We start from the raw sequence: 15,874 nt of genomic DNA on the forward strand, positions 1-15,874 counted from the left end.
GACTGGAACAAAAGCAAAAGAGTGTCCTAAAAATGTCTCTCTGAGCGAGAGATACCGAAATATGTCCCTGATGGACTTCAACAAGGGCAACTGTAGGGTGCTGCATCAAGTGTCCTAAATATGTCTCTCTAAGTGAGAGATACCGAAATATGTCCCTGATGAACTTCAACAAAGGCAGGTGTAGGGTGCTGCACCTGGGGAGGAATAACCCCATGGACCAGGAGAGGTTGGGGGTGACCTGCTGGAGAGCAGCTCTGAGGAGAAAGACCTGGGAGTCCTGGTGGACAACAGGATGCCCACGAGCCAGCAATGGGCCCTGGTGGCCAAGAAGGCCAAGGGCATCCTGGGGGGCATCAGGAAGAGTGTGAGCAGCAGGTGGAGGGAGGTCATCCTGCCCCTCTGATCTGCCCTGGGGAGGCCACAGGCCACCACTGGGACCAGTTGTGGGCTCCCCAGTTCCAGAAGGACAGGGAACTGCTGGAGAGGGGACAGCAGAGGAACACAAAGATGCTGAGGGGCCTGGAGCATCCCTCTGATGAGGAAAGGCTGAGGGACTTGGGGCTTTTTAGTCTGGAGAAGAGAAGGCTGAGGGGGGATCTGATCAACACCTCTAAATCCTTAAAGGGTGGGTGTCAGGAGGATGGGGCCAGGCTTTTTCCAGTGGTGCCCAGGGACAGGACAAGAGGAAATGGGCACAAACTGGACCAGAAGTTCCACCTCAACATGAGGAGGAACTTCTTCACTGTGAGGGTGGCAGAGCCCTGGCAGAGGCTGCCCAGAGAGGTGGTGGAGTCTCCTTCTCTGGAGACATTCAACCCCCACCTGGACACGTTCCTGTGGGACCTGCTCTGGGTGGCCCTGCTCTGGCAGAGGGTTGGTCTCCAGAGGTCCCTTCCAACCCCAGATCATTCAGGGATTCTGTGAAATACCCAAAAGCATCCTTTCAATTCAGCCAGTCTCCTCCTGTTTATCTGCTTTAACTCGGAGCCAGCCCAATCCTCCAGCCCGTGGAAAAACGCAGCGAGAAGCTGGCCGGGGGTTGGGGGGAGGATTTTCTAGATGTTCCCATTTTTCATGAGTCAGAGAAAACATTTCTTCTCTCTGCAGCTACATTTTTACCACGGTCTGTGAGATCCTGCACCTCAAACCCATTCATCTCTGCCCGAAAAGGGAGAAGAAATTGCGTAATTCCTATTTTTCAGCCAAAAGTAGGGTCTCAAAAAATAATACGTGGCTCGACGCAGCCGAAAGGAATTCCCCCTCCAGCCACCCTCCCGCTGTCCCCGGTGTCACCTTTTTTTTTCAAAGCTAAAAAACACTCCACGAGCTGCCTTTTCTGCTCAAATCAGGAGCCGGGAGCTTGGCAGAGGCTGTTGAAATATTTATTATTTTTCTTTTTTTTTTTTTTTTTTTCCACTCACTTCTCAAATGGTAACAACAAAATAGAATTCCGGGGGAGCCCACAAGATTGGGAAACAGTCACTCGTTTTCCAATGGTGCTTCTACAGAATAAAAAAAACTGATTTTTTTTTTTTCTTGCTTTCCATCGAGTTTCTTGGTGGGTTTGTTGTTTTTTTTTTAAATATCTTGCAAATGAAAAGGAATAACAACAGGCAAATGCAAGGAGTTACAAGGAATCACTCCAAGCCAGCTCCTCCAAGTTACTTCATCAGGGAGGAATGTGACTTAACGAGATCATTGATGAAGTATGACAACAGGCACATGCTTAACTATCCCGTGAAGAGAGACTCTGGACACACACACACTGAATTATTTAATCTCTATCGATTTGAACACAAGGAATCAGCTGGAAAGGACCGAGAATTTTGCCAATCCTTCAGGATACAGCTTGGGGAAAGTGCTATTTTGCATCTCAACTACTGTAGAGCCATTTAATCCATGGGCAATTAAACCTGGGGGGGAGGGGGGTGGACGTTACATCAAGGTCACAGTAAATGAATGCAATAATTAACGGGGTGACTTACGGAGGGAAGCGCCGGGAGCCAGCAATTGCTCTTTTAACACCTGAGTGTGGTGACCAAAGTGCCAGGAGAGAGGAGAACTCTCTGGAATGAGGCTTTTTTTTTGTCTCTAATTTTCCACCTCGATGTGTTTGGGGAAGGGACACAGAGCTCAGGGTGTCCAGGGCTGATGTGTGAATGAATCAGAGATTGGTGGCTCTCCATGGGGGTAAACACCAACATCAAACTGGGATTTGCCAGCTCTTTGCACCATCTGCCTTTGCTCACCACCACCTGAACCTCTGTCCTGGTCAAAACCATGACAACCTCTCAAAAGGTTGAGAATTCCTGCTGGCTCTTGTCACAGGAAAACCACCCAGATGCAGCTCCCAAAATCAGGCCAACGAGAGAACTGGTGCCTCAGCAAAACCAGGGTTCAAAAAATCCTGCTTTCATCATCCAGCATCACGGGGGTTATGGACACAAGGCAAAAAAAAAAAACCAAAACAAAAAAAGAAAAGATTTCAGACATCCACCAGCAACGTAGTGAGGAAAAACTGCTCCAAAACGTGTCTGCTCTTATGGTCAAGAGTGATTCTTGGGTGAAAGCAACCTGAAGAACTGTCTGTGGAGGATAATTTGACCCTGAAGAAAAGCTCTCCGTGTGATTACTGCATTTACAGGGAAATATGGAAGGCAGGCAGTGAAAGGATTTAGAAAGTGACAGTGAAACAAGGTCTTTCCTCCAGTACTGGGGGTGGAGCATCACGCAGCAGCTGCCTGTGTCTCTGCATCAACATCAGCAGGACGGACTCCAAGCTCTTCCAGGGTTTTATCTACCGTGCTTTTTGCGTTCTTTTCACCCAAAAGGCGCCGATCTCTGGTCAGTTGTGTGTAGCAGCTTCAAGAAGGGAAGCACAAACCCATCACAGGGGCAGGGAATGGCCAAAGAGACAAAGTGCCCACAGACCACGTTGTTAGGGCTGCTCTTGGGTCCTCCCCATAAACCTGTTTATGTGTTTGCAGTAGATGGAGTTATCCGGGGCTGGTTTTTTCCTCAGTTGAGAAATGGAAAGAAGCAGTAAGAAAGCTGCCAGACTCTGAAACGGAGCTCACGGTGCCCCCTCCTCACCTTTTGGTAGCATCTGGGCTGTTTCCTGCAGTTTAACTCCTAAGGCTGGCATCGGTGAGACGAAACCTGAGCTCCCAACGAAGCCGATTCCTCATCTGCTTTAGGGGAAAGAAACACGTGTGTATATATATATATATGTATATAAAAACAAACCTAAGGGGTACTTCAAAAGACAATTAGACGAATTCCATGGAGAAATCCTGAAGCCTTTGGCTATGCTGCAATGCCCTCGGTGGATCTGGATGGCCAACGGCCCCTTTTGGACCGTTGGGTCCAAGAAAGCCTGAGAATCGATGGAGAATCGGTATGATGGACTACTTGGGAATTCAGGAGGTCTTTCCTTGTGGCAGCAGAGAGGAGCCCGCTTCCAAGGGCCTGAAGAGCTTTTCATGGTCTTCAGTTACCAAGCTGCTTCCCAGCAAGGAAGTCCCTAAGCATTTACACATTCTGGAGAACTAGTTCTAGGGGATGAATCTCACACCAACTTCTCACTGCCGCTGAACTGGAGAGATGAAAGGGTATGGATACATCACAGTGGCCTCTGGTGCAGTTTATTTACAACAGGACTCAGTGCTGGAGAACACCAGGGTATTAACAAGCAGGAAACACGCTAGGAGGGAAAAAAAAGAGAGCAGAAGAAAAGGTCACACATTAAAATCAAGGTATTCTCTGCAGATATTTGATTACCCAAGATCAAAGAAGGCCAAAAAGAGTCTATCGTGCAGGTTAAAATCAGCATTGATGCATTCATCAGTTTAACAACTTGTGAGCTACGTAACAGTGAGAAGCACAAAGCTTGATATGTTGCTGTCTGTGGCTTAAGGACACAGTAAGACCAACTTTTTAAAGTTTTTTAAGTTTTAAAGCTGCTTTTGCTACAGCCATAATAGCAGGAGCAACAAGCTTGGGCCTCCAAAGCCTCACAGAGACAGCAGAGGTTGCCAAATACCTGATGGAGATTCAACACTGCAATGCAGTACAGCCCTTTGGTCTCCTTCCTCTCTCACCATTTACACATCAACCTACACTGCATCCTTTCATTGGATTTAAAATATGCAGTCCCCAGTCCCCTGTTCCTGCTGTTTCATCCCCCAAAGGCACAGGATAAAGGGGAAAAAGAGAAAGAGATCATCCAGCAACGCAGACCAGCATCGCCAGTCCCTGCAGCATCACATATTTCTGGGGCTTCCAGCTTTTGTTGAACAATTCTTAGCTAAAGGCAGGAAGACTTTGCAGGGCTGCTTAAGAAACACCCCTATTTTAGGATCATCTTTCAGACGAACGGTAAAACAGATTAGCACCTTCTATGAGGTCTAAGCACTGCTTTAATTATTAGTTTTATGGTATCATAACTAAGATTCTGTGAGTTTTTCCTATCAAGCTTATCAGTCAGAGAGGTGATTGCAAAAGTCTGGCTTCTACAATTTATTGTGATATAAAACAGGATGCAGTCCTGAGTAACGTGCTCTAGCTCTAGGCAATCCTGCTTCAGCAGGGGAGTTGGACTAGATGATCTCTATGGTCCCTTCCAACTCTAAAAATTCAGTGAAATTCAGTGAAAACCACATGAGATAAGCGTGGAAAGTCTGCAAAGGGAAGCACACAGCTTCATCTGTCTGATCTCACCAGTATTTCTTGGCCAAAGAAGTGTACAGCAAGTCGCTTCCAAAACATTACTTAAATAAAATGCTATTTAAACTAAATACCATAAAGCTCGTAATTCTGCCTTCTGGCAGGCTATAAAGCAAGGAATCAGCCGGGGAGGATCTGCTTCGCTCCTCCCTTCCAAGGAAGGAGGTTTCATTAATAAGTGAGAAGTTTAGAGAGGAAAAAAAAAAAGACATCAAACACGTTACTGGCTGCGATTCAAAGCTGTTTGTTTACATGTGGTTTTTAGCTTTATGCTAAAACTCCAGCCTCTCACGTGGAGAGACAAACATGGAGGCAGCAAAGAGCAAAAAGCTCTGCTCAAGGATTGCTCCAGCACCCACTTACCACTGGAATCCACCAATGGGCTCTGTAAACCTGTGACGGATCAGAAACGTGGCGACAGCTTCAGCAACCTGAGGGAAAGGAGAGAAAAACCCCCAAAAAAATCAGTTGGAATTTGAAGGGACACAAAGACTACAAGAAATCCGGTAGTTTTCAAAATTTGCAGCATTTACAACAAGTTTGTGTCCTCAGAACCCCCTTGCTCAATCAAGTTTGTTCCTTAGAAATTAAAAGTTCTGTATAACTGGTTTATATATAAAAGAAGGAACTAAGTGTTTTCCCCCTTTACTCTGACACTGACCACACAAGCAAGAACCCACAAAACATTTTCACCACCTCTTTCAGTAATTCTTAAAAAAAATGCCTAAGGTTAGCAGGTAAAATGGGCTGGTGAAATCAGGACACGAATTATTGCTATAAAAAATAAATCGAGACAGTGAGCTGGCGGTAATAATACTGCTTAGAATGGAAGAAGTCAATATATTTAGATAAAAATCCCTATTCCAGATAGTAAAGTGAGGCACAGAAAGGCTGTTTTACACTCTCAGTGGTCAGTGTAGAACAAGCTTTAAGACCAGACGTGTTTCCAACCATGGTCAGTGTAGAACAAGCTTTAAAACCAGATGTGTTTCCAACCACAGGCTCCACTGGCTTCCCCACATTCCTGCTCCTATCTGGACACTTCAGCAGTGCCCAGAAGCAGCATTACTCTCTCTGTAAGCTCTTTTGGGAACATTTGTTTCTTATTTGGAAAATGTGAGCCACCCAACTCAGCAAAATACTCAGACCAACCCCAAAAGGCACTGGTTAGTGCAGGGGAGAGAGGAGAAATCCAGGAGGAAAGGAGGGAGGGTAAATCCACACTCCATGTGATAAGAGTTAGTCATATCACCACTAGCCCCAGAGATACATCTGTAACCCAGCCAAGCCCTGTGTCATGTTGGCCAAGAAGGCCAACCACATCCTGGCCTGTGTGGCCAGCAGGACTGGGGAAGTGACCACCGCCCTGGACTGGGCACTGGGGAGGCCCCACCTCAAGGGCTGGGTCCAGTTTTGGGGCCATCATTCCCGGAAAGATCTTGAGGGGCTGGAGTGTGTCCAGAGAAGGGCAACGGAGCTGGTGAGGGCTCTGGAGCACAAGGAGAAGGGTCTGGAGAACTTCTGAGGGAGCTGGGGGTGTTGAACCTGGAGACAAGGAGGCTGAGGGGAGACCTTCTCGCTCTCTCCAACCCCCTGAGAGGAGGGTGTAGCCGGGAGGGTCGGTCTCTTCTCCCAAGGAACAGGCCATGAGACAAGAGGAAACGGCCTCAAGTTGCACCAGGGGAAGTTGAGGATGGATACTGGGGACAATTTCTTCACAGAAAGGGTTGTGCTGGGCACAACTTCTTCATGGAAAGGGTTGTAAAGCCTTGGAAGACCCCATCCCTGGAGGGATTTCAAAGCCAGGCAGACGTGGTGCTGAGGGACATGGGTCAGTGGTGGGTTTGTCAGTGTTGGGTTGATGGTTGGACTCCATGATCTGAAAGGTCCCTTCCAACCTCGACCATTCTGATTTTGATCTTAGCCCAGATTTTCCAGCTACCTTAAAAAACGTGATTAAACCCAAGATATTCTGTGAACAGCCAGTTAAGACGTCTTGCTAAAAACCACTGCTGAAGTATCATCTCCTGGGCTGCATAGGGAAGAGTGTGGCCAGTGGGTGGACTCCATGGTCTGAAAGGCCTCTTCCAACCTCCACCATTCTGATTCTGATCTTAGCCCAGACTTTCCAGCTACCTTAAAAAAACGTGATTAAATCCAAGCTACTCTGTGAACAGCCAGTTAAGATGTCATGCCAAAAACCACCGCTGAAGTATCACCTCCTGGCCTGCATAGGGAAGAGTGTGGCCAGCAGGTCAAGGGAGGTCATTCTGCCCCTCTACTCTGCACTGGTGAGGCCACAACTGGAATCCTGCATCCAGTTCTGGGCTCCCCAGTTCAAGAGGGACAGGGAGCTACTGGAAAGGGTCCAGGGAAGGGCAACAAAGATGATTCAAGGACTGGAGCATCTCCCTTATGAGGAGAGACTGAGAGAGCTGGGACTCTTTAGTCTGGAGAAGAGAAGGCTGAGGGGAGACCTTATCAATGCCTACAAGTATCTCAAGGGCGGGCTGAGGGAGGAGGGAACCAGACTCTTTTCAGTGGTTCCCAGTGAGAGGACGAGGGGCAACGGGCACAAGTTGGAACATAAGAGGTTCCACTTGAATATGAGGAAGAACTTTTTCACAGTGAGGGTGACAGAGCCCTGGCACAGGCTGCCCAGGGAGGTTGTGGAGTCCCCTTCTTTGGAGATTTTCAAGAGGCACCTGGATGCTCCTGAGTAACATGCTCTGACAAGCTCTAGGCAATCCTGCTTCAGCAGGGGAGTTGGACTAGATGATCTCTATGGTCCCTTCCAACTCTAAAAATTCAGTGAAATTCAGTGAAATCCACTTCACAATAAGCAACGGACCCCCCCACACCATCTAAGCTCTGAATATCATGACTTCAACCCCACAGCACTGCTCACCTTGTCTGGAGCATCTTCATGGACTGCGTGGCCACACTGCGGGAGGACCTGCATCTGAAACTTCCCTGGGGATGGAGAGAGTCATCACTGGAGCTGCTTTTTTAAGTGGTCTTGATTTCTAACAGCATTGGTGCAGGCAAACACCTCTTGTGTACGCAGGAAACATCAGACACTACACCCTTAAAAGCACTGAAGTCTTCTAAAAAGGGTCTCACACTCTTTATCTCACTAAATTCATCAGGTAAAGAGGGACCATGGAAGGCACAAGAGTCTAAAACAAACTACAATACACACAGCAGCTCCAAAAGAAAGGAAGAACCAGCTGCTTAATTCATCTTCCCCAGGTGTAATTAAAACAAGGCCCAGGAGTTTAAACGAAGCTAAAGCTCTTAAGAGCTTCTCAATGCAGGTGAGACCACCTTTCAGAGCTGGAAGTGTTACCAGATGTACCTTAACGTGATGTTAATCCTGCTGCCCAATACTGCTTTCCAGTACTGGTTGCTCTGGAAATCACTTAAGCTGGGATGAGGAAAAAGAAGAAGAAGAAAAAAAACCCAAACCACAAAACCCAAACCATTAAGGCAGATGCTGAACGTTGGGCTGATGTCTGCCAGAAACACCAGACAGTTCTGGATGGTCCCAAGTGTTGTAGCTAAGAACTTCAGGAATGCAGTTAGAAAGGGAAAAAACAGATTACAAAGAAATCCTCACTGATCCAAAAGAAGGGTGACAGCCCCATTGCTGGAATCACTGAAGACTAAACTGAACAAAAACCATGGCAACAGCCCTTCACAACTTCTAATTAAACCTTTCCCTTCCCAACTTCTCCACTTTGCCTAAAACCACAGACAGAGAAGGCTTTGGGATGGACTAATTCTTTAATGCACATTTGTTTCGATACAGACTGCACCTGGGAAGAGGCCATTCCAGCTCTCTCTCATGTACCCATAGCAACAAGCTGCCATCCAAAAAAGAGCATTACAGTAAGGCCAGAGTAACAATATTAAATATTTACCTTGCATCTGTCCAATTGTTAGATCTTTATCCAGTCTGTCAACACCTACAATCAAATAAACAGATGTATTGGAGAAAAGCCAGAGAGAACGCGACTGTCTAAGCAGGGCTTTACTCAACATTTTGAAGGAGGTATTTGGCTTGAAAAACTCCAAAGAAACATCATCTCTGACACCCACGAGGACTTTTCATTACTGCACCTCAGGAGAGTAAAGTGACAGGAAGGAATCCCAGCCAAAAATGCACGAATACACCCTTCCCTACAGCTTAAAAAGGTATTTACCTCGGTTACACGCTTAATTCCCCATCAGGGCACAAAATGGGCCTAGAACTGGCTCTAAAACATCAATAATTTAACTTTCAGTTGAAAAGTTCAAATCAGACCCTTATCTGTAGGAAAATATCACAGTAGTGGAGCCTGAAGGGCAGCTTGGATGTGACTTGTTTGCTTTTCTTCCTCATCACCCAAGTCAAACGCTCACCCAACAGCAGCAACACACAGTAGGTCATTATGTGCAGTTTTGATATTAGAGGCTCTGAGCTAATTAATTCCAGGCCTGCACAGACCAAACGGACCAGTTTATGATATTTTAAGCTACGTAGAAAAGTCAAGGTGGAAGAGAGAGGTCTCAGGAAAGACATTAGCCAAAGGCTGAGCCTATTCTCTAACGTCATGTGGGACTAGAATGACCAGCCACTGAACTTAAAAAGGATGGAAAAGACACGTACCAGCTAAAAGCAAAAGCTTTGGGGTTGGACAGCTTAGAAAAAGGTTAGATAAACCCCTGAACCAGCCATCCCAGTACTTTTCTGTTTTCGCCAGTTCGATTCGCCACGTGTATAAGTGCTCCTTCTTTGTCTGCAGGGAGGAGAGAGAGCTCGGCGTCAGGCATCAGGAAAACAGCTCAAATAAAATGAACTCGGAGTGTCGCTTGGAGGGAGATATATATATTTAAAAAAATACTGGCTCCCTCTGGTGGATTGCACACTTCCAGTGGATGAGCCTCCTCAAGCCCAAATTTCTCTCCAACTCACGGATAAAATACACAAGCAAGGAACGAGAAGTCAGCAGGAGCTATGCTTAGAGATGAAGAGAAGGCAGCAGTTTTTAGGCACTCAATTTGCTATTTTTTTACTGGCACAAATAGCTCACAAATTGGTTGAACGTCCAGACTTGGCTCTTACTCAGGTGAGAGAAATACTCAAGGCTACAAGGATTTTCCTTGAGGAATTTACATTCCTAGCTTGCAATTGCCTGTAGAACCTCCTGAAGGCTACTGTGTCTTGGAAATGAACAAAAATACCACAAAGACTCAGAAAATACTTCATTCAGGCCAGAAGCCCCATTTGAGGACATATCAGCTCAGAAAGCCCCCCACATCCTGGGCTGCATCCCCAGCAGCGTGGCCAGCAGGGCCAGTGGGGGGGATTCTGCCCCTCTGCTCCGCTCTGGGGAGACACCCCCCACCCAGTGCTGCCTCCAGCTCTGGGGCCACCAACAGCAGAAGGACATGGACCTGTTGGAGCGGGGCCAGAGGAGGCCATGGAGATGCTGGGAGGGCTGGAGCCCCTCTGCTGGGAGGACAGGCTGAGAGAGTTGGGGGGGTTCAGCCTGGAGAAGAGAAGGCTCCGGGGAGACCTTGGAGCCCCTTCCAGTCCCTCAAGGGGCTCCAGGAAAGCTGGGGAGGGACTCTTGATGAGGAAGGGGAGCCACAGGAGGAGGGGGAAGGGTTTGACACTACAAGAGGGGAGATGGACATGAGATGTGGGGAAGAACTTGTTTGGTGTGAGGGTGGTGAGAGCTTGGCCCAGGTTGCCCCAAGAAGCTGTGGCTGCCCCATCCCTGGAGGGGTTCAAGGGCAGGTTGGAGGGGGCTTGGAGCAACCTGCTCTGGTGGGAGGTGTCCCTGCCCAGGGCAGGGATGGAACTGGATGGTCTTTAAGGTCCCTTCCCACCCAAACCATTCTGTGATTCTATGATATGCACTAAATCTGTGGGCATCTGAGGAAACAAAACCAAATGTATGTTTTCAGGTGACGGTCCAAGACAGAATCAGTGGCACGAGAACAAGATGAAGAATAAAACCAACAGTCACAATATAAAGTTTTTGGTCCTAAATCCGTGAGCATCTGAGGAAAGAAAACCAAACGTATGTTTTCCGGTGATGGTCCAAGACAGAATCAGTGGCACGAGAACAAGATAAAGAATAAAACCAAGAGTCACAATATAAAGTTTTTGGTCCCTGGAGTTGCTCCCTTTTATGTTGGAATGACTGGGATACCTACAGGGCTACTTCTCTTGCAAGAGAGCATCCTGCAAACATGAGCTGACAACAGAGCAAGAAACTCCCTACCTCTGTGTCATCTTCTTTCTTCCTTTTGTTGACAGAGCCTCCCCCTTCCTCATCCTCTTCCTCCTCCTCCTCTTCTTCAATAATACCTTCCACTATGGCTTTAGGACATTCAGGACTGGCAGCCCCTTCGCACCTGTGAAAATAAAACCAGAAACTCATTCCCTGCCAAAACAAACAAAAACCTTATTTTAAACGTGGGTCTTGGCAGATTTTGCCCCAGGGAAATTTTGGTCAGGTTTTCTCCTGTGACTCAGTGCAGCTGCTGGTACTAAGTGTGATCAAACGATAAGAAAATTGTATTTGCTGGAAGAAATTTTCACTTCTAAGTGCATTTACGGTCCGTATTAACAGCATCGTAAAATATACAAGACAATTTTAAGAGCTTTAAAAATAAAAAAACAAACCACTTACTGTTTGACTTGACCAACCATAGAAACTCTGGCAGATTCAAGATTTCTTATCTGGCCGCTTTTTACGCTAGAAAAAATTGGAAGGGCAGAAGGAGTTACTAAAAGGAATTAGAGAATAGGAACAAAAGCCCTTTACGCCTCACCATTTCCCAAAAAATCCTGTTCCCAGAAGGCATTTGGGGTGGCTCACGCTACGTGACAACTTTCTTGAATCCCCTGTTGTCACTGTAACTGGTAATTTAAAAGACACATGGGAGGGAGAAGCACTGATGGGGAGAGAGTGAAATAGGGTTATGCCCACCTCATGGCAGGGGATGGGGAGAAGTCAAAAAAATATGCTGGGTAATTGGTAACAGAACTGGGCTTTCTGGACTCCACTCCACAAACTGAACCGTGAGGCCTCTCCCTTTCAAATTCAGAATTAATAACCCATTTGGGAGCTTTCTCAATTGGAAATAAGTCTCATTTCGTACAGATTGGGATGTCTCCAGCTTCTTCTGTAATAGCTGGGACACTTAAAAAGAAGCTGCAGTTCATAAATGAAGCCTTCCCTTAGTTGAAGCTCTTAGAGGATCCTTCTCCAACATCTAGCCAACTCTCCCAGGAAATTAATTATCTTTGAGTCCCCTCTCTCCCTGTCAAATCAACCAAGGAATTGGTGATAATAGGTGGGGAAGTGAGCACGAAAGGAGAAAACAGCCAAATTATAAAACTTTGTTTCCTTCAGGAGTCAAGCTAAAAAGACAAGGGGTTTTGGAGACTATGTAAGCCCATACATACGTTACCTCCACTCAATGGCATTCTCAAGTGACTTGAATGTTTTGGGACGACTCCTTAAGAAGTTCTGCATGCTGTTCAACGCGTCCATGGCTGTACCTAAAAACAAGGTTTTAACTTTATGGACTCTGATTAAATTTATTGACAGGTGCCTCTATACAGAACTGGCTGCCAGGGAGCATCCTCAGAGAGAACTGGAGCTCACTTGGGATTGAAAACAATTAAGGAGAGTGCTGCCTCCAGCTCTGGAGTCCTCAGCACAGGAGAGACATGGACCTGTTGGGAACAGGTCCAGAGGAGGCCACGGAGATGCTGGGAAGGCTGGAGCCCCTCTGCTGGGAGGACAGGCTGAGAGAGTTGGGGGGGTTCAGCCTGGAGAAGAGAAAGCTCCGGGGAGACCTTGGAGCCCCTTCCAGTCCCTCAAGGGGCTCCAGGAAAGCTGGGGAGGGACTCTTGATGAGGGAGGGGAGCCCTAGGAGGAGGGGGAAGGGTTTGACACTGAAAGGAGGGAAATTTAGAGGAGATATTCAGGAGAAATTGTTTGGTGTGAGGGTGGTGAGAGCCTGGCCCAGGTTGCCCAGAGAAGCTGTGGCTGCCCCATCCCTGGAGGGGTTCAAGGGCAGGTTGGAGGGGGCTTGGAGCAACCTGCTCTGGTGGGAGGTGTCCTTGCCCAGGGCAGGGGGGTTGGAACTGGATGGTCTCTAAGGTCCCTTCCAACCTGAACCATTCTGTGATTCCATGAACATAGTACTCCTAAGCCCAAATTCATACCTGCTCCCACATTAGAAAATTAATATTTGAACAGGTGGGATATCGAGATAGTAAGAGAAGGCAGGAACCACTCACTGGCACCATGAATTACATAAAAATTACATAAAAAGCCACCCTCCTCCCCACTAACAAGAAAGTACTGCACAGAAATAAAAAGCAGCTGTTTAGAGAGAGACCTGGTGGACAACAGGTGGGCCAGCAATGGGCCCTGGTGGCCAAGAAGGCCAAGGGCATCCTGGGGGGCATCAGGAAGAGTGTGAGCAGCAGGTGGAGGGAGGTCATCCTGCCCCTCTGCTCTGCCCTGGGGAGGCCCCAGCTGGAGCACTGGGACCAGTTGTGGGCTCCCCAGTTCCAGAAGGACAGGGAACTGCTGGGGAGAGTCCAGTGGAGGATATGAAGATGATGAGGGACTGGAGCATCTCTCTGCTGAGGAAAGGCTGAGGGACCTGGGACTTTTTAGTCTGGAGAAGAGTAGACAGAGAGAGGATCTGATCAATGCTGGGCAATATCTAAAGAGCTGGTGGCAAGAGGATGGGGCCAGACTCTTCTCAGTGGTACCCAGGGACAGAACAAGAGGAAATGGGCACAAATTTGGAATATAAGAAGTTCCATCTCAATATGAGGAGGAACTTCTTCACTTTGAGGGTGGCAGAGCCCTGGAAGAGGCTGCCCAGAGAGGTGGTGGAGTCTCCTTCTCTGGAGACATTCCTGTGCAACCTGCTCTGGGTGGCCCTGCTTTGGGAGGGGGGTTGGACTGGATGATCTCCAGAGGTCCCTTCCCACCCCCACCATTCTGTGATTCTGTGAAATTATCAGGAAAAAAAGCAAACACAGAGCCCATCTGGGAAAAGCAAAACCAGGGCTCACACTAGAAGGACTTCTGCGTAGGCAGCATCTGTTTAGGAGGATGGAATTTGCTTTGGTTTAAAAACTGGGTGCAACTTTCTGTTATTCAGGGATTTAGGGATAAAAGAACAACGAGGAAGAGAGAAGCCCATCCAAGGGTGCAGAAGATTGTCCTAGGGGACAGGCACTTACCTTCCACAACGTCGATCATGCACAGACCCAGTAAACTTGGCACCAAATTGGCCACCGCTGTGTGCACGGCGATGGCCCCCCCCATGCTGTGCCCGATCAGCATGATGGGGGGAGGAAGGTCCCCATACAGAGCTTCCACCACGTTCCCGACGTCTCTGCCAAATCCAGATAAAAGCACGGTTGGCTTCTCTACCTCGACACATTTCTGAAGCAGGTTTGTACATTGGAAGGAAAAAGGACAGATCCAAGAGCTCCAAATCCTCTCTGTGTGCTCATTTAGGGAAGTCATCGTGCCTCTGTACTCGGCACTGGTGAGGCCTCACCTCGAGTACTGTGTTCAGTTTTGGGCCCCTCACTACAGGAAAGACATTGAAGTGCTGGAGCGTGTCCAGAGGAGAGCCACCAAGCTGGTGAGGGGTCTGGAGAACAAGTTCTGTGAGGAGAGGCTGAGGGAACTAGGCATGTTTAGTTTGGAGAAGAGGAGGCTGAGGGGAGACCTCATTGCCCTCTACAACTACCTGAAAGGAGGGTGTAGAGAGGCAGGTGTTGGCCTCTTCTCCCAAAGGACGAACGACAAGACCAGAGGAAATGGTCTGAAGTTGGGGCAGGGGAGATTTAGATTAGATATTAGAAAGAATTACTTTCCTGAGAGAGTGGTCAGGCACTGGAACAGCCTGCCCAGGGAGGTGGTGGAGTCACCATCCCTGGAGGTATTTAAGAAACGTCTAGACATGACTCTTCAGGGCCTGCTCTAGTGCCCAAGGTTATTGGTTTACGGTGAGGTGTTGAGTGTGGGGTTTAGTTGGTGGGTACGGTGTTTTTGGTGGGCGTTTGGTGTGGTGTGGTGTGTGGTGGTGTTTTTGTTTTTGGTTTTTTTGTGGTTGGACTCGATCTCAGAGGTCCCTTCCAACCACTAAGATTCTGTGATTTAACCCACAGGTAATTGAGATAAGTTTATTTTCTTATCACTGTTTCATCCAGGCACCAATGCAGGAAATCCTTCAAGCCAATACTTTCCTAACAAGCATGTCATTTCCCTTTTTATTAACAGAAAACGTTCATTTAGAAGAAATGCCTGAAGAACCTTTTACGCTGACATTTGCTGATAGGAATTTCACGTAAAAGGTGAGAAAGCTGTCAAATCCTCTCGCAGGAAAGCGCAGATGAAGAAATTTACTGTTCCGAGAGGAGAAACCTTTTGCAATTAAAGAGGGAAAATACCTGAGCCCTACTGAGCAAGGCAGAGATAAATAACATTCAGCCAAGCACAAAGTTATTCGGATTTTCTATGAGCACAGAAACAAGGGGCAACTTCTCCTCCTTTCCATAAGGCACCTGCTTTAAACTGAAGCTGTCACTTGTAAGTGAAAGTATTCACAAAACCCAAAACATCAGCAGAGCTGGTGACTGAACTCTACTGAAGGAGCACTGTAGTTGACGACACCCAAATTAAACGAGTGGTGTTCCTCAGGGGTCTGTATTGGGACCAGTACTATTTAACATCTTTGTTGAAGACAAAGGCCAACAGCATCCTGGCCTGTATCAGGAACAGCGTGGGGAGTAGGGCCCGAGAGGTGATTGTCCCCCTGTACTCAGCACCGGTGAGGCCTCACCTTGAGTACTGTGTCCAGTTTTGGGCCCCCTACCATAAAAAAGACATTGAGGTGCTGGAGCGGGTCCAGAGAAGGGCAACAAAGATGGTGAGGGGTCTGGAGAATAAGTCTTATGAGGAGAGGCTGAGGGAGCTGGGGTTATTCAGCCTGGAGAAGAGGAGGCTGAGGGGAGACCTTCTTGCTCTCTACAACTCCCTGAAAGGAGGGTGTAGAGAGGTGGGGGTCGGTCTCTTTTCTCAAGTCACAGGCGACAGGACGAGAGGAA

At 47.7% G+C, this 15,874-nt stretch overlaps 1 protein-coding gene across 1 annotated transcript in view; it reads right to left on the reverse strand.

Annotated features, from left to right (window-relative positions):
- Positions 1–1,360: 1,360 nt before the first annotated feature.
- PPME1 (protein phosphatase methylesterase 1) overlaps positions 1,361–15,874 on the reverse strand; it is a 21,062-nt gene continuing 6,548 nt past the window's right edge. Inside the window, exons 4-12 of the mRNA XM_014956124.1 lie at positions 13,997–14,151; positions 12,196–12,286; positions 11,412–11,477; positions 11,001–11,133; positions 9,377–9,506; positions 8,649–8,693; positions 7,634–7,698; positions 5,089–5,156; positions 1,361–3,703 (exon numbers count right to left, since the gene is read on the reverse strand). Of these exons, the coding sequence (XP_014811610.1) occupies positions 3,685–3,703; positions 5,089–5,156; positions 7,634–7,698; positions 8,649–8,693; positions 9,377–9,506; positions 11,001–11,133; positions 11,412–11,477; positions 12,196–12,286; positions 13,997–14,151 (772 nt within the window). The 3' untranslated portion in view covers positions 1,361–3,684. The remainder of the gene's footprint in view (positions 3,704–5,088; positions 5,157–7,633; positions 7,699–8,648; positions 8,694–9,376; positions 9,507–11,000; positions 11,134–11,411; positions 11,478–12,195; positions 12,287–13,996; positions 14,152–15,874) is intronic.

This window comes from Calidris pugnax, unplaced genomic scaffold (assembly GCF_001431845.1).
Source record: "Calidris pugnax isolate Ruff unplaced genomic scaffold, ASM143184v1 scaffold257, whole genome shotgun sequence".
Classification (NCBI taxonomy): Eukaryota; Metazoa; Chordata; class Aves; order Charadriiformes; family Scolopacidae; genus Calidris; species Calidris pugnax.